The sequence below is a fragment of the Mustela lutreola genome, chromosome 6, assembly GCF_030435805.1.
Source record: "Mustela lutreola isolate mMusLut2 chromosome 6, mMusLut2.pri, whole genome shotgun sequence".
Classification (NCBI taxonomy): Eukaryota; Metazoa; Chordata; class Mammalia; order Carnivora; family Mustelidae; genus Mustela; species Mustela lutreola.
Window position 1 is genome coordinate 86,437,119 of NC_081295.1, and position 23,169 is coordinate 86,460,287.

Sequence of the window (23,169 nt, forward strand, 5' to 3'; positions counted from 1 at the left end):
CTTAATCTCACAAAACAAACTGAAGGTTGCCTGGGGGAGGGGGTAGAGAGAGGGTGGTGGAGTTATGGACATTGGGGAGGATGTGTGCTATGGTGAGTGCTGTGAAGTGTGTAAACCTGGCGATTCATGTTATAATGTATGTGTAACATACATTATATGTTAATTAAAAAAGAAGTAATTTTTAAAATACCATCTTGGGCAAAAATTATGTAATCTGTGTTATTATTTATAAATTAAAACCAAAAATATTTTGCAGACCTGCTACCACTCCATGCAATGACCTCTTCTTCCTTTTAAGGCTAACCTGGCCAAGCAGGAGGGCCGTCTGGCAGTTGCTAATATCGAGCTGGGGAAGGCGCAAGAGCTGCTCGATGAGAAACAAGCTGAGTTGGATAAAGTACAAGCAAAATTTGACGCAGCCATGAGTGAGAAAATGGTGAGATTAAATCTACAAAATTGCAGGAATGAGGTGTTAACATTGTCCAAAAGCATGTATTGTATATAGAAGTTAGGTAAATGTTGATGACAAAAAGAAAATAGATACGTGACTGTCCTTCACAGGATGTGGCTACCTGTTTGGGATTTTTGGCATTCTAAGGTCTTTTTTTTTTTTTTTTAAGATTTTATTTATTTATTTGTCAGAGATAGAGAAAGAGAGCACAGGCAAGCAGAGTGGCAGGCAGAGGCAGAGAGAGAAGCAGGCTCCCCGCAGAGCAAGGAGCCTGATTTGGGGCTTGATCCCAGGACCCCAGGATCAAGACCTGAGCCGAAGGCAGTGGTTACCTTACCGAGCCACCCAGGTGTCCCTCTAAGGGCTTTTTTTTGTGTTTTTAATAATCATTTTTGGTAAGAGTAAGCTGGGATGTCATACCCAAAGTGTCCTGATTTGGGGGTTAGAAAAGTCAGTTTGTGATCCAGTGCAGGTGCATAATCATGAGGCAATTGATCAAGGTTCATCTATCAGGCAGGGCTCGTAATACAACCTTGTAGGATAGGTTGTAGGCAGTGGTGGTCTGGTACCAATAGGATTGGAGGCGGGGGGAGAAAAGCCATGATTTGCCCTGTTGGCTGTTTTCTGTGGTGTAGGTCCTCCCACCACTGTCCGTTCTCAATTACCAATGTGCTGACATTGAGAACAGATTTGGAAACAGCTGCACAGCAGGGCACGGTTGTATATCTAGCCTTGTTATATCCTGCACCCCAACCATATAGCACCGTGCAGGTACAGTGAACATAATCCCAAGTGCATAGATCATCCAAAACTGTAGTGAATTATTAGGAGGTGATGAGTTTTGATTATCCATTACCTTTGCTTGTAATGTAGTTTCTGTAATTGCACGTTTATATGATTTAATTATTTAATAATGTCTGTGTTTAACATTAGCCCCCAAGTCTTCTAAAATGTAATGGTTGGCTCTGGTGAGGTGACACAAGTTGGCTGCAGCACATCACTGCTGTGTAGAATTTCCTGGGAGAAAAAAAAAAATCACTTTGTGAACTTCCAAGAACTGAGAACTATTAAATCCAAAACCTAATGTGGTGTATTTTATTGATTTGATTTGTTTTGAAAACACGGACTAGAAACGCTATATTAATTTAGTGATTGGCATTCTCTCTCACAAAAATCTCTTTTCTTGAGATTTTGTAAGGTTAAAATAACTACATTATGGATTAATTACCAGAATTTAATATGTAAAGTTTCACTCACATTGCTTTTTTAGACTATTACATTTATTTTGCAATCTAAGAAATTCCTCCCTGTGTTTTTATGTGTGAATACAGTGGATGTTTGATTAAATACTTAAAAAAGTTCTTTGGGATCTTCTCCCTTTCTGAATGTAGGATTTGGTAAACGATGCGGATATGTGCCGGAAAAAGATGCAGGCGGCTTCCACCCTCATCGACGGGCTGAGTGGAGAAAAGGTCCGGTGGACTCAGCAAAGCAAAGAGTTCAAAGCTCAGATTAATAGGTATACATTTTGGCCTGTGTTATAATTGCTTTCCTTCTTAGTCATCACCCCAAACACCTCCTCTCTGTGACATGAGAGAAAATAAAATACATCTCCCCGGTGAAGCCCTTTGCTCCTTCATTTCCGTATATCCATTTCCGAGTCTTCAGCGGAGGTTACCCACTCTTAGTAAAACAGAGGGATTAAATGGTTGTGAAACATTTTTAATCTCAAGTTTGGTTCAGCAATGTAGGTTTTCAGAACACGAGTGCTTCTTTTTGTTGTTGTTGCTGTTTTTGTTTTTGTTTGTGGGGGGTGAGGGGCAGGTGCAGAGGGTGAGAGTGTCTTAAGCAGGCTCCATGCCCAGTGCAGAACCCAGTGCAGGGCTGCTCAATCTCACGACTCCGTAATCGTGCCCTTTAGCTGAAATCAGGAGTTGAACGATTAACCAACTGAGCTCCCCGGGGACCCCAAGAGTGCTTCCAATATTGTTTGGATCGGCCAGAACTGTCTACATAATTTCTCCAGTTCTGCACTCTTCATCTCAGTGATTTTCAACGTGTGGATCAGTTGCTCTAAGTACCAGGGTGCCCTGTCATAGTGTCTATTGGTGTTCTCAGAAAACTGGAAGAAAGGGGAATGGAAGAGGCAGAGAATAGCAAGAAGTGGGAGGAGGAGAAGGAAATATTTATCGGGACTGAGTCTGAGCGGGACCAGAGCATGGCATGGTAAAAGGATACTTTCCTTCTTAGGAGTCAAGACTAAACCTACAGGCTTAAAGGAAGCTGTTTCTCTCTTGCTCCTTGGCCTACCCCAAATGCGGCTCCTACTACCACCACTTGGGTTTGCAGGCTCCTTTTTTTTTTTTTTAATGGATTCTTTTTTTTTTTTTTCTTTTTAGATTTTGTTTATTTATTTGACACAGAGAGAGTGAGAACAAGCAAGGGGAATGACAGGCAGAGCATAGAAGAAGCCTCCCTGTAGAGCAGTGGGGAGCCCGATGTGGAACTCGATCCCGGGATCCCAGGATCATGACCTGAGCTGAAGGCAGTCACTTAACCAACTGAGCCCCCCGGGCACTCTGGGGGCTCCCTTTGCATGGTCTCTCCATGTCTGGTTACCAAGTGTTAAGCAGGGAACGGAGAAGGATTTTGCCTAGTAAGGCTGAACTGTGGCCTTTCTGACCCATTAATGGGAGAGAGTGAATGTGTTAGGTGACCCACGTTGTCTCCTTTCCCCACAGACTTGTAGGTGATATTCTGCTGTGCACTGGATTCCTTTCCTACCTTGGTCCTTTCAATCAGATATTTAGGAACTATTTGCTTAAAGATCAATGGGAGATAGAGCTGAGAGCTCGGAAGATTCCTTTCACAGAAAACCTGAATCTTATTTCAATGTTGGTGGATCCCCCAACAGTGAGTGTCACTTTCTTCATAATATTCTTTGAATTCCACCCTTACTCACTGAGAAATCACAGTACACCTACTTTTTTTTTTTCTTTTTTCATTTAATTGAAAAGACTGTTTTGAAAATACTTAAGAATTAACAAAAAAAGCAACATTTCTTTTTGGTATAAAAGTTCCTTTCAGTTTTTTTTTTGAGATATTTTTTTAAATTTATTTTTTATTTTCAGCATAACAGTATTCATTATTTTTGCACCACACCCTGTACTCCATGCAATCCGTGCCCTCTCTAATACCCACCACCTGGTACCCCAACCTCCCACCCCCCACCCCTTCAAAACCCTCAGACTGTTTTTCAGAGTCCATAGTCTCTCATGGTTCACCTCCCCTTCCAATTTCCCCCAACTGCCTTCTCCTCTCTATCTCCCCATGTCCTCTATGCTATTTGTTATGCTCCACAAATAAGTGAAACCATAAGTTCCTTTCAGTTTTAAGAAATTTTGCTTTCGAATTAATATTACAGCACTGCTGTGAGCTGAAAGATGGGGGTGCCTGGCTGACTCAGTTAGTAGAAAGTGCAACTCTTGATCTCAGGGTCATGAGTTCAAGACCCACATGGTGGGTGGAGAGTATATTAAAAAAAATAAAAACTTCAAAAAAAAAAAAAAGATCATTCATGAATTATAGGTTTACTAATATTGAGCCCTTATTTTAACTTTCCATTATTTGCACCACTCCTATTAAGTCACACTCTTTCAGATGTTTTAGGTAATTATAGGCATTAGCTAGGCCGTAAGTACTGGTATTAATCTTCTTTGGATCATGAGCCATCTTTTCGTTGTGCCCAAGAGCATAGCACGTCAGTACATTCTGGCATCACTGCGTGATGGCCCCATGACCCTAACCTTCCTTGCTGGGAATTGATGCCACTGTCAGTTTTCAGTGTCTCTGGCAGATCTCCTCTGGCATTAAATGCCTTCCAGGCAATTTGTATTCCTGAGCTGCTTTCTGATCTGTAAATAAGTTCCCCAGTGGCCTTTTCCTTTGGGAAGCCGTGCTATTAGTTCCCTGTTATCGTATTTAAAAGTTAAAAAATTAATGTTTTCCAATTCAAACAGTGTTCAACTGCCTGTTTCCAGGGACTAGGTAATTAAAGATGCAGTGGACACTGACGAGGCAAAGTGGGCCAGGGTATTCCTTATTAATTATGGCCTTTGGGGGCTGCTGGGATAATTTAATGAGCATGGAGGCTGGTGGATTCATTGGATCGCTGGTGATTTTATTGACCACGGGAAGGCAGGCTGGCAATTCTCTCATAATTAGGGAGGATGTTTTTTAAGTTGAGTTATTTATTTCTCAGTGATCTCTACCCCCTAAGTGGGACTCAAGCTCACCGCCCCAATATCAAGAGTCGCATGTATTTCCAACTGAGCCAGCCAGATGACCCAGGAAATATTTTTTAAATGTCATTGATGAGCACCTGCCAATATAATATTTTATCTCTCCTAATTTCTCTGCCTCCAGCTATACAAATAGCTGGAAGCTATTTGGAGCTGGAAGCTTCAGGGGTTTAATCCTTGGTGCTTATCCTTCCAGGCATTTCCATGTGTTCTTCCCACTAACCCTGCCTAGCCTTGTTCCCACCACTCACCCAGGCTTACCGTATTTTAAGCCCCTATGTTCTCTGAATATTCAGCAACCACGCTTCAAAAATCCACAGATTTTACCATATTCTCTCATAAATTAAAAAAAAAAATGTAGCATAAGGGACTAAGTCCTCATCTTGGGTCATTAAAGGATTCATTAGATTATAAATTTATTTTTTTTACGTGAATGTTATTTGATTCACATTTACAAATTTGTTTTTTTTTCTAGGTATCCATTTTAGAGTCTCAATGGAAAAAAATATGTATCCCAGTATTAAATTCTTCTAATATTGTGACACTTAATTACTATAAAAGCGTTCTTGTTCTCCTCTGACTGGCCATATCTGTTTCTTGTTACTTAGATTGGGGAGTGGGGTCTGCAGGGATTACCAGGAGATGACCTCTCAATTCAGAATGGCATCATTGTGACAAAGGCCACCAGATACCCACTCCTCATAGACCCACAGACTCAAGGCAAAACTTGGATTAAATCCAAGGAAAGAGAAAATGACTTGCAGGTACGTACCATTTGGTGTACGGGAAAGCTTTCCTAAAATCATGAAGTTTTCCCAAAATTTCAGTTGATTCTGCCAGTCATAAAGTTGTCATCTCTGATAACTGTTTGTTAATTTATAACCTTGAGTTTTTTTTTAACAGTGATTTGGGGCAAGGGTTCTGATTATTTTCTCTCTTTTGTGTTCTCTCATGATACATTCTCCTGTCTATCCCTTTCCCTGTCTCTTCTGCTGTTGCCAATATTGCATGTGGCTTTTATTCTGGGCCTTGAGTTTAGACTTACAAGAAAGCAGCAAAAATAGAACTCATGACTCCTCGGTTTAAGGATATTTGCTCCATCCTAGCTCAGGCCCATGGTACAATATGACATTGTGCAGTCCAGTTTTAGAATTGGGGTATAGGGGTACCTGGGTGGCTCAGTGGGTTAAAGCCTCTGCCTTCGGCTTAGGTCATGATCTCAGGGTCCTAGGATCAAGCCCTGCAACCGGCTCTCTGCTCAGCAGGGAGCCTGCTTCCCTCTCTCTCTGCCTGCCTCTCTGCCTACTTGTGATCTCTGTCTGTCAAATAAATAAATAAAATCTTTAAAAAAAAAAAAGACTTGGGGTCTAATAAAGTGTTTATTTTTAATTAATTAATTAATTTAGAGAGGGAGGAGTGGAGGGGCAGAGGGCAAGGGAGAGAAAGAACATCTTAAGCAGGCTCCACGCCTAGTGCAGAACTTGATGTACAGCTCCGTCTCATAACCCTGAGATCATGACCTGAGCTGAAATTGAGAGTCAGATGCTTAATTGATTGAGCCACCAGGCACCCCATAATAAGATCTTAATTTTAAGATAGAGGTAGACAAAGGCAGGATTCCAATCTCAGATTTACCATCAATATTTTAACTACCAATACAGACTATTCTATTTCCCGGGCAATGTTCGCAGAGTTCTAAGTTTCCTGCCTCCATATTTTTGCTTATGCTCTTCTATTAGCCAGGATGTCTATTGCCCTACCCTATTGCCCCCTTCACTTACATCCCAGATAAATCTCTTGAGTGTTCTTCTGAGTCCACATCCAGCAGTACCTTTGTCAAGACTCCCCTGTGTCCTCAGTTTAAAATAGCCTCTCCTAAATGCTCACAATGTCTTGTTTGGATTTCTGATGTGGACTTAGAGTCTGTCTTCAATACTGTTCATTGCACATTTGTTTTTTGTCTTTACTGTATCGTAAACTTCTTGCTGGCAAGATTTTTATTTTTGTTTTCTGCACTGTTTTTTCTATAGAGTAGGAATTCAGATATTGAATTTCAAGGAATCAAAGTGTGCCATCATTACAAGGAAAAAAAAAACAGGAAAATCATGTGATCATCTTGATTAACGCAGAAAAACACTTGGTAAAATTCAACACCCATTCATGATAAAACCTCCCACAAACTAAGAACAGGAGGGCTCTTCCTTAATCAGATAAGGAGCATTTACCAAAAGCCTACAACAAACATCACTTCCCAGTGTAATACTGGATGATTTCCTTCTGAGATGAGGGCTTCCCTGACAGGTGGGAGCTGCCCCGTGCTCAGGGACACCCCTGAGATACTCCCAGCTCACTGATCTTCCAGGATACAATGCACCAATCTGTTTATTTGGAAAACCCAGAGAAACCTCAGAAAGAGGGTGTCAGCAGAGGAGGAGAGTTAAGGGAAATGAAGCCAATGGGAATGTAGCATCTGAGGAGCGGTCTTCACAGAAGGAAAGCGCGAGTAGCATGTACCAGAGCATTCCTGCCCCTGAACTTCAGCTCCTGGACCCAGTGTAGCTGCAGCGTGTCCCCTGTTCCATTCCTCTCGCCTCTACTGACTGTCCATCTCCCTACTTTTCCTACTCTTGATTTTCCTGATCATAGCTTTGTCTCTACATTTTGGCATTAAGCTCCTTGCTAGACTTTGATGCTTCCTGATGTCACCCAGTCTCAGCAATCTTCTTGAGGAAGTAACAGAAATATGCCAGAGATACCAACACGTTTTAAAGCCATCAACTCCTGGAACGTAAGGAGATTGAACTCTAGTCTCCTTACTTAGGAGTCGTTATATTTTTTAAATGTTTGGGTAACTACATGCACAGACACACATAAATGAGAACAGAACAAAACAAAAATAGTATTTCCTTATTTGGGAAGGAAAACAAAATGAAAAGGGAAACACTTTATAAATAAAAACAAAACGTGTTTCACATGCCCAGGACTGCATTCCACTGTGGCAGCTTTGCCGAGGCCACCTTCAACAGTTTCCAGAACCTTCAGCTATCACTTCCAGAAAGAGAAGGTCAAGTTTCCCTGTAAAGAATTCACTGACCACCTTGTAAAGACCCAATACCAGAGTCTCTGTGCAGGTGACCCAGGCTCTGATGGTAGCTACCACATAGTGTTTCTACACAAGAAAATCAGGTGAAAGGGTTCCTGGTTGGCTCAGTCAGTTAAGCATCTGCCTTTGGCTCAGGTCATGATCCTGGGGTCCTGAGATCAAGCCCCACATTAGGCTCCCTGCTCAGCGAGGAGTCTGCTTCTTTATCTGCCCCTCCCCCCATTCATGTGCGACTCTTTCTCGTTCTCTTTCAAAAATGAAATAGATAAAGTTTTTTTAAAAAAAATACTCAACTAATGAATTGTTGAACTTTACATCAAAAACTATTGATGTACCATAGGTTGGCTAATTGAACATAATAATAAAAAATAAAAATAAAAATAAATAAATAAATACAGATATCTAGAAAAAGATTTACTATGAGAGATTGGCTCATGGGTTTGGAGAGGCTAAGAAATCCCACAATCTGCTGTCTACAAGTTACAGTTCCAGGCAGACTGGGCATGAGTTTAGAAGGTAGTCCCAGTCTAAACTCTGAAGGTCTGTGAACCAGGGGAGTCAGTGGTATAAGTCCCAGTTCAAATCTGAAGACCCTGGAACCAGTTGCTGATGTCCAAGGGCAGGAGAATATGGATGTCACAGCTCAAGCAGAGAGCAAATTTGCTCTTCTTCCATCTTTGGGCTCTATACAGGCTCTCAGTGGATTGGCCGAAGCCCACCCAAAGATAAATGAGGGTGATCTTCTTTATTCAGTCTACTATTCCAAGGCTAGTCTATTCTGGAAACACCCACAAAGAAAGCCTAAAATAATGTACATCAACTCTCTGGGCATCCCTTACCCCCATCAAGTTGACATGTAATATTAACCATCACACTTAGGAAGCAAATCACAAAAACAGAATTTACTCCTTAGGAAACAGAGCAGGACAATTATACTTAGTCTCATTAGGATCTTGTTTCATCTTGTTTAATAAGCTGGTTAAAGCTCTTTGTTTAGATTCATTTACCTTATCAACTCATAATGAGGTCTTTCACAGCTCATCATTTGTGTAAATAAAGCTATCCATCCAGGGAAACAAATTCCTTCATGTGCAGAATTTTTTCTTTTAGTTATTTCCCTTTTTATCCAAAACAGGAAAGAGTAGACTTATTTAATTTTTAATTCCACATCTTTTTTTCATAGCAGGTGAGAGATGATATCTTTTAATTCCACTCCCTTAATCACCTGCTATCCCAGAGGATCTTCCTTGTGTCTTAAGATCAGCACTCACAGCCACATAGAGACAGTAGCAGAATCCAGATGTAAAGTATGAGGAGACAGAGAATTGAGGGCTGAACCTTCAGGAATCCTCCCATTTAGGCAGGGGAGGGAATCACAGAAGTCAGAGTTCAAAGCCATTTGGTCAATGCAAAGATCAACCAGCCCAGTGTGTCTATTTTTTTTTTAAAGATTTTATTTATTTGAGAGACCAAGAGAGAGAGAGAGACAGAGACAGAGAGAGAGAGAGAGAGACAGAGAGCATGATGCGGGGAGGGTCAGAGGGAGAAGCAAGCTCTCTGCTGAGCAGGGAGCATGATGCAGGGCTTGATCCCAGGACCCTGAGATCATGACCTGAGCCAAAGGCAGGTGCTTAACTGACTGAGCCACACAGGTGCCCCTTGTATATCTATTTTAACTACTCAGCGAACACTGAACTAAAACAGTGGGCCCCACCAGGTACTCAGAATTCTAATTTAAAAAAAAGTGAATATACAGTCTTTTAAGTTGATTTTGTATATTGAAATTGTAAATGAAGTATCTACCCTCTTCTTCCATTGTGCCACTATTAGAGGCAGAATACATGGATGGGCTCTGGGTTTGACTCCATATATAATTTCTGGCATTCTTATGCCTATTTTTTTAATCACTTGATGATCTCATGAGTGGTCCTGAAGAGATAAATGAATATTGCAAATTTGCAAAGTTACTTTGCTTTCCCTGTACAGTTGTAACTGTAAATGTAGCAGGTTTAGTCCGTGATTACTTCTGTGCTCTGTGTAGGAGCGAAGCTCTGAGGAGTGCCGCTCGATTCTCGTGTTGGGATCAGAGAGACTGTTGCTCCTCCAAGGCTTCCACAAAGTCATGAGCTCACCAAGTTTGGAAAATTAAATGTCCTTACTTTTATTTTCATAAAGCATCCTATATCGCCCTTAAAATTCTCAGGCACTTTGCAACAATTCTCTTGGTTTCCACCTGGGAAATAAGCACATCCTTTATCACGTTTCTATAGCAATGAACCTTTTATTTTTAGGTAACATCTCTGAACCATAAATATTTCCGCACACACTTGGAGGACAGCCTTTCCTTGGGCCGACCCCTTCTCATTGAGGACATTAGTGAAGAGCTGGATCCAGTCCTGGATAATGTATTAGAAAAGAATTTCATTAAATCAGGCACCACATTCAAGGTGAGCTTTGGGAAGGGGGAAAAAAAAAAAAAAAAAAAAAGAAGAAGACGACAAGAAAAGAACAATGGTGACATCTACTTATCTTTTTGAGCATAGCAGCACAGGTTCCTTTGCTTCAGGTGGTAGTATTTGATACACTGGAAAAATTATTTCCAAACTTATATTTAGCATTTCTCTTATTTTTAAAATTATATATGAAAAATACAGGGGGAGAGCAATATTTTGGTAAGAGTAACCATTTAGCTGACACTAAATAACATATTAAGGAAAGACATTGTCTGGTCATAATAATATATTAGTATTACACACTATATGTGTATATATATTGGCAGCTCTGAGAAAATTGGATTTATAATTTATAATTTACAATTACAAGTCATATATTCATCTGTATAATAAAGCTTACATTTTCTCACAGGGAGAAAATGCCATTTTAATAAAGTCTATGGACACTGATTTGTTCATTTCTTTCTGTATTAACTTTCAATCTAAACAGACTTTGCTAGAAGCTGAGGAGTCACGTTTCCCATCATTGGTGAGAACATGAATGGTTCTCAGTAGAAGTGTTTCTTTCTTAATTGGCAGTGTTCTCCACCTTTAGGCTTCTTTGGTTTTATTTCTTGACGAATGACAGCATTTCTGATGCAGATTTTTCACTTTGGACAATTTAATTTCACAAATATCACCGAATAAGTACAGAATGCAAATGTTCTCATTAAACAAAGATTTATTTAGAAAATTTTTCTTCATAACGTGAGTCTTTAATGTGCTGTATTTAACATGCCAAAGGAGGGTGTAGGATTTTTATTCCTGAAGGTCTTTCAAAAGAAGAGATTCTTCTCTGTAGTGTGAAAGCATGGTGCTTGAGAGCATGGTAATGCCTTATAGATGTGGTTTCTAACCACATGTAGAACCAAGATTAATTAAAAATTTAAGTCCTCAAGAAATTAAAAATAGAACTTCCCTATGACACTACAATTGCACTCCTGGGTATTTACCCCAAAGATACAGATGTGAAAAGAAGGGCCATCTGTACCCCAATGTTTATAGCAGCAATGGCCACGGTCGCCAAACCATGGTAAGAACCAAGATGCCCTTCAACGGACGAATGGATAAGGAAGATGTGGTCCATATACACTATGGAGTATTATGCCTCCATCAGAAAGGACGAATACCCAACTTTTGTAGCAACATGGATGGGACTGGAAGAGATTATGCTGAGTGAATTAAGTCAAGCAGAGAGAGTCAATTATCATATGGTTTCACTTATTTGTGGAGCATAACAAATATCATGGAGGACATGGGGAGTTAGAGAGGAGAAGGGAGTTGGGGTAAATTGGAAGGGGACGTGAATCATGAGAGACTATGGACTCTGAAAAACAATCTGAGGGGTTTGAAGTAGCGGGGGTGTGGGAGGTTGGGGTAGCATGTGGTGGGTATTATAGAGGGCACGGATTGCATGGAGCACTGGGTGTGGTAAAAAAATAATGAATACTGTTTTTCTGAAAATAAATAAATTTAAAAAAAATTTAAGTCCTTTAGGGGCACCTGGGTGGCTCAGTGGGTTAAGCTTCTGCCTTCAGCTCAGGTCATGATCCCAGAGTCCTGGGATCAAGCCCCACATCAAGCTCTCTGCTCGGCAAAGAGCCTCTGCCTGCCTCTCTGCCTACTTGTGATCTCTGTCTGTCAAATAAATAAATAAAGTCTTTAAAAAAAAAAATCTAAGTCCTTTGAAAATGATATAATTTCCACCTTAATTTCAGATAATAAAATCAGTTGTTTTTTTAATATAGTATACTGCAAATTGTAGTGTTTAAGATAAATGTCATGTTTGTGGAAAAAAATGTTGGCATTTTTTTCTTTGAAAATTTCATTATTCCTTTCTGTTGTCAAATATGCTTTGGATACGATTGAAATGCAAAGAGAAATAACAAACACTTCTTCTAAACTCCACAAATTTCCTCGGTAGGAAAAAATTTCCTCTAGTGGGAGAAAACAGTCAAATCTGAGATGTGTTTGAGTTTTCCTTTATTCTACATATGTTGGGGATAAATTTTTCATTTAATTTGTTTGTTCATTTAATTTGTTTGGTGTCATGGTTAGCAACGTCTCCTGGCAAGACCGCGAATCTGAATTATTTAAAATCAGTGATTAAAGTCTTATAACCTTTTCCTTTGCAATTCATTCAAGTTTCACAGCCCTGACCTCTGGTAAATTCTTTCCTAAGTTAACCCCAAATTCCTTGTCCTGTTGCTTAAGCTGTTTTTAATTTGGTATTTGAATTGATGTAGGTGAAAGTTGGTGATAAGGAATGTGATCTCATGGTTACATTTAAACTGTATATTACCACGAAGCTACCCAACCCTGCCTTTACCCCTGAGATCAATGCTAAAACATCAGTTATTGATTTTACCGTCACCATGAAAGGACTTGAGAATCAGTTATTAAGGAGAGTGATTTTAACTGAGAAACAGGTAATAATTTCTCAAGGTAAACCAGTACTTCTAATAAATCATAATAAATACTTAAAATGGGTTATGAAATTTTTAAGTATTTGGGAAGGGAAAAAAATGAAGCGAATTTTTATTTACCTTCGTAAGCATAAATATTAGTTTAGTTGTCTCCTGTCAAGTCCTGTCAAGAAATCATGTAACTAACTCAGCTGTCCTCCAACTGCAAACATATATACATGTGTGTACACATACATATACACGTGCACACACACACCACTCACACTGTTCTTTCTACTTCTGTCTTTAATCCTTGGAGTATGTTGAGCTCTTATCTGTAGTCCTAGGGATAGATGCTCTTTGACATTCCTGAAAAATTCACTAAAATAATGATCCTGGAGAAAAAGAAATTACTCTGAATGAGTGTATTACCACTGGGGTATTTTCAACTACTACATTCTAGTACTGTAGTGATACAGAAAGCCTAACTTGAATTTTAATCAAATAAAATTTACATTAAGACAGAGAAATTAAGTATGATTGAGGGTTCTCATAAAACAAAGAACAACTTAAAACAGGAAGATTTTAAGAGACTGATACAAGTTGAAACTAATTTTTGAGATAAATGTCAGAATACATTTAACATTATGCATAAAATATGCTTGCATAAAATGTAATTATACTTATTTGCATATGGAAAACATATTTGCGTAAAATCTGAGAAAGATTATGTTTGCCTACCTAGAATTAATTTGAGTATTGAAGGTTCAAGGAAAGGGCAAGGTTAGCAATACTAAGACCAGAGAGGCTTCCCGTGGGAGGGTGAGGGAAAGATCAGTAGCAGAAGACTGGACAAGCAAACGAGAAAGACAAGAGATAGGAGTAGATGCCACCAACATGGGAAAGACATTGGAAGAGGGCAGGAGAAATGATCCTCACACCAGAGAAACAGACTCAGTAAAAGGCGAGGGGAAGCCCTACGGCGGGGCCGGCCCTTAAAGGGGACCATTCTGGGCAAAGCAGAACCAAGGGGACATAGTCCCAGCCTCCGCTCTCACTAGCTGTTTGACCTTCCCTTCTAACAAACAGCCGGGGGCTTCTACAGTCTAGTAAGGGAGCCATGCTCTTTCCACAGCCTGGCAGAGAGAGCCCGGGCCCTTTAGCTCATTGCTCATCACCTCTTAGGGCCACATGGTGACACCTGTTGAAAATCAGTCCTTCCTTGATGGTCTCACTCGTGCTGTTGGTCTGATGTGAGAGGATTCCTCATGGGTCCAGGTGCCACATACAGGCTGCCCGAACTTCCCTAAGGCAGGCCACTCCACAGTCTAAGGCAGGCTACATCCCATGTCCCCAAAAAGCCCACACACTCTCTCCTAGGCCCCAGTTTCCTCTTCAAGGGATGCACTAAGGTGCTTATACCGTCCTTGCTGGGAAAAGCCAAAACACACAATCTGTAGGAGGACATCCTGACCATGATGTTTAACCTTCTTAACTATCCTGCTCTTACATCCTCATTTTACAGAAGAACAAACAGAAGTCAGAGAGAATAGGGTCTGAGCTTCTAAAAGCACACCGACTTTCCATCCTGTCAGGCCTTCTAGATAAACCTTTCAGATGATGCTGTAGAACCCATGAGTGCCTACTGTACCATGATGCTTGTTTTGCCAGATCACACTGAGAAGGAGGCTCATGGGATTTCATTTTGTCCAGATATTCTTATACTGCCACCCAGAGGTGACCATCCTAATGGAAACAGCTCATTAGGTACTCCCCCGCAAATGCAGCCATGACCTTCGTTGCCACCCCCATCAAACACGGCAAACCTTCTAGGACTCTGGCAATCCAGAGCCACTGGTCTTGGAGTTGGAGAACAAGAGCATGATCCTGCCTTTGCTGGTAACTAGCCATGAGGACCCTGCTGGGATGGGATTTGGAGTTAATATATATTTTCTGGGTTCTCAGTTTCCCCAGAAGTAAAATAGAACTGTTGAACTCCATTCAGCACACTTCAATTTAACACATATTTCTCAGATTGAGTCCCTTTTCTGCAAAACCTCAAGGTAATGCTGTCAAGAATACAAAAGTGAATAGGACAAGTGTCTGCCCTCTAGATACACAGAATCTCATTGGAGGGACACGATCGACACACAGACAATGATGCAAGATGTGCCAGGTGTAGAGGTGAACACCTTGCCATAGCTTCGGATCCACAAAGTGGTTTAAGGCTTTCAGAAAGTGGTAGAACTTCTGAAATGGTTGTTCAAGAAACTTTCTCAGATAAGTAGTTTAAAAACACCTCCTTCTAACATAATTCTAAATACAATGTGTGATTCTGTATAAGATCAGGAAAAAATGCTGTAAAAATGCTATTCAGACAACTTTAATTTACTCTGCATGTAGCAAGAGTATTATATCCATGTTAAATCTCCTGAATTTGAAAATTGGACTATACTAGTGCAAGAGAATGTCCTGGTTCTTAGGAGATTTGCTGAAGTTTTTAGGGGGGTAAAGGATCATGACCTCAGCAGATGGTTCACCAATAATAGAAGAACAACAATGATAATAAGTATTATATATATAAAGAGAGTGATAACGCAAAATGGTATCTGGTGAATCTGAGCAAAACATTTATGAGAGTTAATTATATCCGTCTTGCACCTTTTCTGAAAACTTAACATTTTTTCAAAATATGATTAAAGAAGACATTATTCTTGTAGGAAAAAATGTGCCTTCCAAACATCCAGTTTAGCCCCTCTGGTGGAAGGAGATGTAAAACAATGGAAAATGGATTTGTATTGGCAGCTGGCTCTGGTAGACCAGATACCTGGTGTCCCTACAGGTAGATCCCAGACCAAGAGCTGACATTGGGCTTGGCTGTCCTCATGGTGCTTTGATATTACATCTCTGCTTCTACTACTTCTGATGGCCAAAAAGTTAGCATTTCACACAGAGGCCATGTGGGGCAGGACCAAGAGAATGAGACACTCTAATTTAAATAAACTTAGAGCCAGGAAGGGAGCATGGAGGATAATCAGACAAAATTCCTTTAGCAGGGGAATCTTGTGCATGCCAGAGTAAGCAGTGTGGAAACCTAGTACTAGTGGGCATAATTTCTTAAAAAGCATCCAACCAAATTAAGGCCTTCCAGAGGCACTTTAGTTTAATCTTTTAAAAACTGGAAGCACCTGGGTGGCTCAGTCCATTGAGCATCTGCCTTCAGCTCAGGGCAGGATCCTACTCCAGCCCTGCATCAGGGCTCCCTGCTCAGCGGGGAGTCTGCTTCTCCCTCTCCCTTGGCCTGCTGTTCCCTCTGCTTGTGCGCTCACGCTCTCTCTCTCTCTCTCTCTCTCAAATAAATAAATAAAATCTTTAAAAGAAATAAACTTTTTAAAAACTGTTAAGAAGCACTAAGTAAATTGGATTTGCCATAGTGACTGGTGATTACAATTTGGCTATTATTTCTTGTTTGTTTGTTTGTTTTTAAAGAGAGAGCACAAGATGGGGGAGATGTAGGCAGAGGGAAAGCAGGCTCCCTGCTCAGCAGGGAGCCTGTTGCAGGACTTGATCCTAAGACCCCGGGAACATAACCTGAGCCGAAGGCAGATGCTTAACGACTGAGACACCAGATGCCCCTGTTTCTTTCTTTTTTAAAATCTGGATTTGGAAAAAAAAAAAAAAAAAAAAGGATTTTCTTTATTTATTTGAGAGAGAGAGAGTGAACAGGGGGAGGGAGAGGGAGAAGCAGACTCCCCCAAGCTGAAGGCAGACACTTAACCGACTGAGCCATCTGGGCACCTCTATTTTTTGTTTCTTAACAGGAATTAGAGTCTGAGAGGGTTAAACTTTTGGAGGATGTGACATTCAACAGGCGGAAGATGAAGGAACTTGAAGACAACCTTCTCTACAAGTTAAGCGCCACAAAAGGTACTGTGTTATGAACAAGTAAACTGAATGATGGTCCCAAGTAAGGGTTTCGTGGGCCTTGTTTTCAGCATCTCAGTATTATAGGTGTTAGGAAACTGTTGAGTTATTAATGCAAACACAAGCGAGGCACTTTCCCTCTAGACATTTAAAGAGGGACCGCAGAGAATGTGATTTTTGAATTAGCAAACAGAGTCTGAGCATTTGAGAAGAACAGTTTTCTAGATGTATTTGCTCTCTCCTGAAAAAAAATAAGGGCTCCCAATAGAGCTAGGTGACTGGTAATAGGCTAATTTGCTTGCCCAAAGGAAACTAATGTGCCTCATCTATTGTTTTTTTTTTTTTTTTTTAAAGATCAACTCTTGCATTTGGTGCTGAAATGCAATTACCACAATGGGTGATGATGTGTGTAATCTGTATCAGCCGTTCTTGAGCACCAAAGGCCCAGGCTCACTCCCCACTGGCCTTGACCTCCTGCTTAGAAGTCAGGGGTGTATTCTCCTTCGGGCAGTCAGATCATCATGCCACACCCTGATCTGGGGATGGAGACTCTCTAAATAAATAAAAAACATCCTATCCAATGACACTAACATCAGCAAACACTGTATTGTTCTGCAGTAGGCAAATTCCAGTAGCCTAAATCCTACCATTTATTACAACTCATAATGAATGCTTCCCAATAGCACTTTATGCCTTGGATAAACAAAAACCTTAACCTCCCAGAAGTACAAGGTAGATGATTCTCATGCCATGCTCCCGCACTGCTTGATGGAGACCACAGGGAAGAGTCCTTTTCATCTGCCTTGATCACACTGCTTATGTTGATGAAGTTGTCTGCGCTCTGGTCCAGTGACTTCTCCCAGCCATTTGGATACCCTTGGGCATCCTGCTATTAGCAGAGATGGCTGAGAGGTGAATTTCAATTTACAGTAGTAAACCGCCGGGTGGAGGTGGTGGGTGGAGGTGGCCAGATTTTGTCTTCAGACCTTTGGAGACCAGTCATGTGGGCTGCCTTGGGAATCCCCTTTTGCAGATTTACAGGAAGCATCTGGGATAACTTGTCCGCAAGGGTGTTTGGAAGGATTCAGGCATCAAATGACAGTTGGGCCAGAAGCCTCTCAGCGTGTTAATATACGCCCTTCTACCTGGAGGGGCATTGAAGAAATTGATGTGAAAATGAGCAGGTCGATTTTAGAAGTGCTGCCTCTTGCTTTGTGGGCTTCCCCTTCTTGTGCTCTAGGGTTTTCCTGTTTGGCTTTTAGGTTCCTTGGTAGACGACGAATCTCTCATTGGTGTTCTTCGAACCACCAAGCACACAGCAGCCGAAGTAAGTGAAAAGCTGCACGTGGCTGCAGAGACGGAGATCAAAATAAACACGGCTCAGGAGGAGTTCCGACCTGCTGCCACCCGCGGAAGCATCCTCTACTTTCTCATCACAGAGATGAGCATGGTCAACATCATGTACCAGACCTCGCTGGCCCAGTTCTTGAAGTTATTTGACCAGTCCATGGCCAGGTAGGGAGGCCCTCCCTAGCCCCGTGGGGAGCCATTTAAAATTTGTGTTTGTTTTCCTACTGTCTTAGTGATGGCTGTTGACATCCTTAATTTTTAAAATGTATTGCAGATCTGAGAAGTCTCCACTGCCTCAAAAGAGAATTACAAATATTATTGAGTATCTGACATATGAAGTTTTTATATACTCTGTCCGAGGCCTGTACGAAAACCACAAATTCCTCTTTGTACTCCTCATGACCTTGAAGATTGATCTTCAGAGAGGAACAGTGAAGCACAGGGAGTTTCAGGCTCTCATTAAAGGTGAAGGGCTTAGAATATGAATGTGGTATGTAAAGGAGGTTGCTTCTGATATGCTCTTTGATGTGCTGGGGACCTGTTTTTATGATACAGTGGGGAAATCATGTTCCCATGAAAGGGAAATTCTTTGTACCTCATTTTCCTTTTCTGATTCCCATTCGTTTTGCTCTGGTAACTCAAGATGATTTATTTCAGGTCTGTGTTCACTCCGTGGGTTTTTCTTTTTATTATTTTTTTTTTAGTTATATCATTACCTGAAGTTTGATCATCGTTGCCTGGGATTAGGAAACCTGAAGGCAAAAGGGAAGAAAAGTGAGGCTAGTAAGGAGGTTCCTATCACAAAAGAACAATTCCTTGAGCAAGGGATTATCACAACTTTTAAGACTGCAAAAGGCACACGTGTATTTTGTACTGGAAGTTAGTCCTATTCAATGCTCATCTCCCATGTTAAAAGTATTATCAAGAATATCAAAGAGTTGTATTTTCATTCAATTTGGTTAAGCAAATATTTATTAAGCATATACTCTGCACCCAGCATAGTAATGTTGGGATAGAAGGGTAAACCAGACATTGCTTTCAAAGAAAACAGTATTATTATGGGGATAGAGATAATAAAAAAAAAATTATTGCAAAACAAGACAGAATACTCTCACTGTTAGAAAAGAGCTAAAAACAAAGTCTTAATGTCTAAAAGGAAGGAGAGACTTGTGTTGGGTGAGGCCAGTAGGAGCTCTTTGGAAAATACACTGTTGTGGGGTAAGCCATGAATTTTTCAGATGATTCTATCCATGGGAAAAATGTTTAATGTTTTAAATATCTCTTACACTTTTTGCTCTTTGTGTAAAGCTTAATAAATCATTTCCCAGCTGTCCCTCTCCCTGCAAGGAGTTAAAGTGGCCTTTAAAAAGGACTCTGAAGGCTGAGTAGAAGTGAATGTGATTTGGGGACCTAATTTCAGTCAGAATAGACCAGATTTTGTGGCCATACAAACAATCCCAGACTTTCAGTGGCTTGACATGATCAGGGTATTTTCTCATTTATTCTCTCTCCAACATGCCTGTGGTGCTCACCCAAGAATTTCTTCTATAATTACTACAGCAGAGGAATGGGATAAGACAAATCATGGGCCAGCTTTTAAAAGTTATCCCACAAGTGACCTTTGTCACTTAAATGCTCATCTTACATTAGGCAAAGCAAGACACACAGTGATCACTAACTTCAGAGAGGGCAGGGACCTGCACTTCTCCCATGTGCCTGGATGAAGGGAAACTTGAATGTCCTTGAACAGCTCTGGTGACTAAACACACCTGTTGAATTTGAGATCTCCAGCAGACAGAAAGGGTAGGCCAGACGATTCAGAAATCAGACAGCTACAAAGCTAGGGCCATAGAAATAACCACCTAGCCATGGGAATGAAAGAGATTATGTAGGAAGAAAATGTAGAGTATTTCTAAATTCAGAGGACAAGGGCATAGGACACGATACACAATACACTTTTCTCCATAACATCTCATTTATAATAAACAGGGAGTAAACTATGGGTTACTACTCTATCTTCTTTCTCTACTTCAGTGAATTTCTTCCTCAGCTTCAGGTTAGAGGACTGTTGTAGAAACTTTGCAAATAATTTTGCAGAATGGCTAAAATGTCTTGACTTTTTTCTGTCTTGTAGTTCAAAGGAAACTGGAGCATGTCATGCAGTTCATAGTTTTTCTCAGGTCTAATGCACCTGGAGAGGATGAGGTCTTAAAGTGTAGCGTAAGGCAGCGTGGTGCAGTGAGGTGTGGGCTGGACTAAGAAGCGGGATACGAGCTGGGCTCTGCTGCTGACCAGCTGTGTGAGCTCAGAGACCATCACCTCTCCTTACAGGTACAAGGGGTTGTGGGGCCAAAGGGGAAGTGCTAAGTACCATCTGAGAGAGGCGGGCAAGCTGTGCAGAGCGTCCAGATGTACAGGTCTCTGGCCTCTGTGACATTTAAATAAAATGAGTCTAAATTTACCAAACCTAGAAAACTCCTTTGACTATCTAGGCAGAAGCAGGAGCAAAATGAGCCTCAGGTGTAGGAAGGCCTTTAAGCATGGCATACGAATGGGATGGGAGGTATACTTTGGGTCTTTCCTGATCTGTGAGCTGGCCTTGCTTCCTGAATCCCATGTGACAACATGGCCACTGGGAAGGAGATAGACAAGCTTTAGAAAGAAGAGGAAACCTGGCACTCTGGGCCACAGCGGAAAGGACGAGAGATTCAGAGGTAGACGGAGGTCAGGTGCAAAGATCCTTGTTTCTTCCCAGTCTCCTGAGGCAGAACCGCGTGTGGGTACAGAAAGGTGCTCGAGAAACATCCAGACAGGAGATGCCCCTTCATTCTGCTCAGCGCCAAATCCCACATGGTGGCTGTAGGGCAGACTTGGTGGAGGGGAGCGGCTCGAGGGCTAAGCCTGACTTATGTTAGGCAAGTAGGAGTGTGTATGTGGACATGTTGCAAGGGCTGGTGTGCAGCAGAGGCCTGGGCTCAAGCCAAGAAGCTGCAGGCCCCGGGGAACTTAAGTCCTGGACACAAAGGACCGGTCTGTGGACAGCAGCCCAGCACCCCTGTAGGTCAGACAGGATTTGTCACAGCACGGAGGACGCAGTCCAGGGATCCCAGCCCATGGCAGAGACTGGAGGGCAGCTTTCGGGTCTGAGGCATCCTCCCCATCACAACGCAATCCCAATCCACCTGCCTCTCCCCTCGCCCACCCAGCCAAACCAGAGCCCTGCCTGAGGGGGCTGGATGCTTGGAGAGACAGGTTGTAAGTCAGAAGAGACTGAGAAACCCAGGGAGGAGGGAATTTGTGAGAGGATGGGAGTGGTCACAGAAAAAGTAAAAAGCCTGCGCATCTGGGTCATGGTAAAGGTACATCTGGGACCCCAACTTCATAAAGCTGGAGCGTCATGGAGACTCGGATTGCACAGGGCCAGGAGAGACGGTGAGAAGAGCCTGGATTTAATTTCATTGGCCATAGAAGCCATCGAATGTTTTATGAGCAGGGAAGTAACCGGAACAGAGCAGTGCTTTGAAAAAGATTAATTTGGGATTGTATGACAGGTTGTCGACCGAAGTACAACCAACTCAGCAGTGAAAGAGGGTTTTGTTTTGTTTTGAAAAACAAAAACCAAAACAAAATTGGTTTGTTGTACAGTTTGTCCTAGTTTTGAAGTGGTTTACATTTTAACCAAATTATTTTTATAAAAATGATAGATGGTTTTGTTTTTTACAAAGTTAACAAATATAACCCTTAGATCTTCGACATCTTTTCTATCATTTTTAACTCAGGACTTAAGAGGGAAAGAAGACAGACTTATTTATCATAGCAGAAATATTTGATCTCCTAGGAATTACTATCCCTTTATGTCAATTCCTACTTGTTTTTCTGCAGTATGTGGAAGGTGCCTTTGACTTTCTTCTTCAACTGAGAATGTCAGGACACTTTGAAAAATGAAATAGATACCACGGATAGCCCTGTGTTATAGAGTAATTGATATAACTATTTCCCCTGCCTAGTTATTTTAGAAAGACACCTTCTTTCTTTTGTTATAAACCATGGACCCAACATGAGTGGGGTGGGGAGGGGGGAGGTCTGCGCTTGCCTTCCAGATTGGATTGGACCTAAGGCTTCCAAAATAGAGAATTCATGTTGAAATGACAGCTAATGATTACATAACTCTTATTATGGGCCAAGACTGTTCTGAGGTTTTTACATACATGAATTTATTGAATTTTCACAGAAACTGATCTGGCAGAGTCCGTTATTATACCCATTTGACAGAAGAGGAAACTCAGAGAAATTGCGTTCTTTGTCTGTGCTTCGGCAGCTAGCATGGTCGAGCTGGAATATTTTGGGGAGTACAGTGGGATGTGATTTTTCTGGGTTCATGGGTGTCCACTGGGATGTTTCAAAACACTTGTGGCTTAAATGTTTTCTCCTGATGTTTTTGAGGCTTACGGTCACATGAAAACATTTCCTTTGGAAAAAAAAAAGAAGAAGAAGAAAATGCATTTGTCTTTACGTTAGAGAACCAGAGTCCCTTGAGTCTATCCATGATGCTCTCCAGCCATGGCTTCTCCAGTAAACTCGGTTCTGGCAGATATGCTTCGAGAGGATGGATTTCTCTTCCCCCAAGTAGCAGGGAGTGGGGTGTCAAGAGGAAGGTTTGCCTGCTCTAAAGGTGTTATGGCACTAGGAGTTGCTGCCCCAGAGGTAGTGCGAGGGGATTTATAAGAAAAGATCACTTCAGCTCATTTACCCTCTCAAGAAGGTGCTGGAGAGAGAGCGGCCACTGACGGACGTCCCCTCCATCCCCTCTTTTGCCCAAGGGTCAATATGTGAAGTGGTGGCATTAGATGTTTCTTCAGTAGGACTAAAGGATTTAGGATCACTGTTTTGCACACATCCAAATTAAAACACAACTGATAAAACATTACTGAAGATAATGCAATAGAGGAGTTTTGAAGCTGGGATTATGTGTCTTGGTGGAAGATTGTCCCATTGGGAATGCTCATTTGATTTGGGATTTGCTTCAAAATGTGATCCAATGCTGTAATTCACGATCTCCTCTAGACTCCGTGAGAGCAGAAGCCTTGTGTGGTTTTCTCTGCTTTATCCCCAGTGCCTGGGATATGCTGGTGCAGAGAGGGTG

General features: G+C 41.4%; 1 protein-coding gene across 1 annotated transcript in view; it reads left to right on the forward strand.

The window, feature by feature from the left end:
- Positions 1-23,169, forward strand: part of DNAH8 (dynein axonemal heavy chain 8) — a 377,764-nt gene that overhangs the window by 263,549 nt on the left and 91,046 nt on the right. The window contains exons 71-79 of the mRNA XM_059177846.1: positions 299-436; positions 1,843-1,970; positions 3,193-3,364; positions 5,361-5,516; positions 10,147-10,302; positions 12,594-12,776; positions 16,574-16,679; positions 17,939-18,191; positions 18,301-18,491. Of these exons, the coding sequence (XP_059033829.1) occupies positions 299-436; positions 1,843-1,970; positions 3,193-3,364; positions 5,361-5,516; positions 10,147-10,302; positions 12,594-12,776; positions 16,574-16,679; positions 17,939-18,191; positions 18,301-18,491 (1,483 nt within the window). The remainder of the gene's footprint in view (positions 1-298; positions 437-1,842; positions 1,971-3,192; positions 3,365-5,360; positions 5,517-10,146; positions 10,303-12,593; positions 12,777-16,573; positions 16,680-17,938; positions 18,192-18,300; positions 18,492-23,169) is intronic.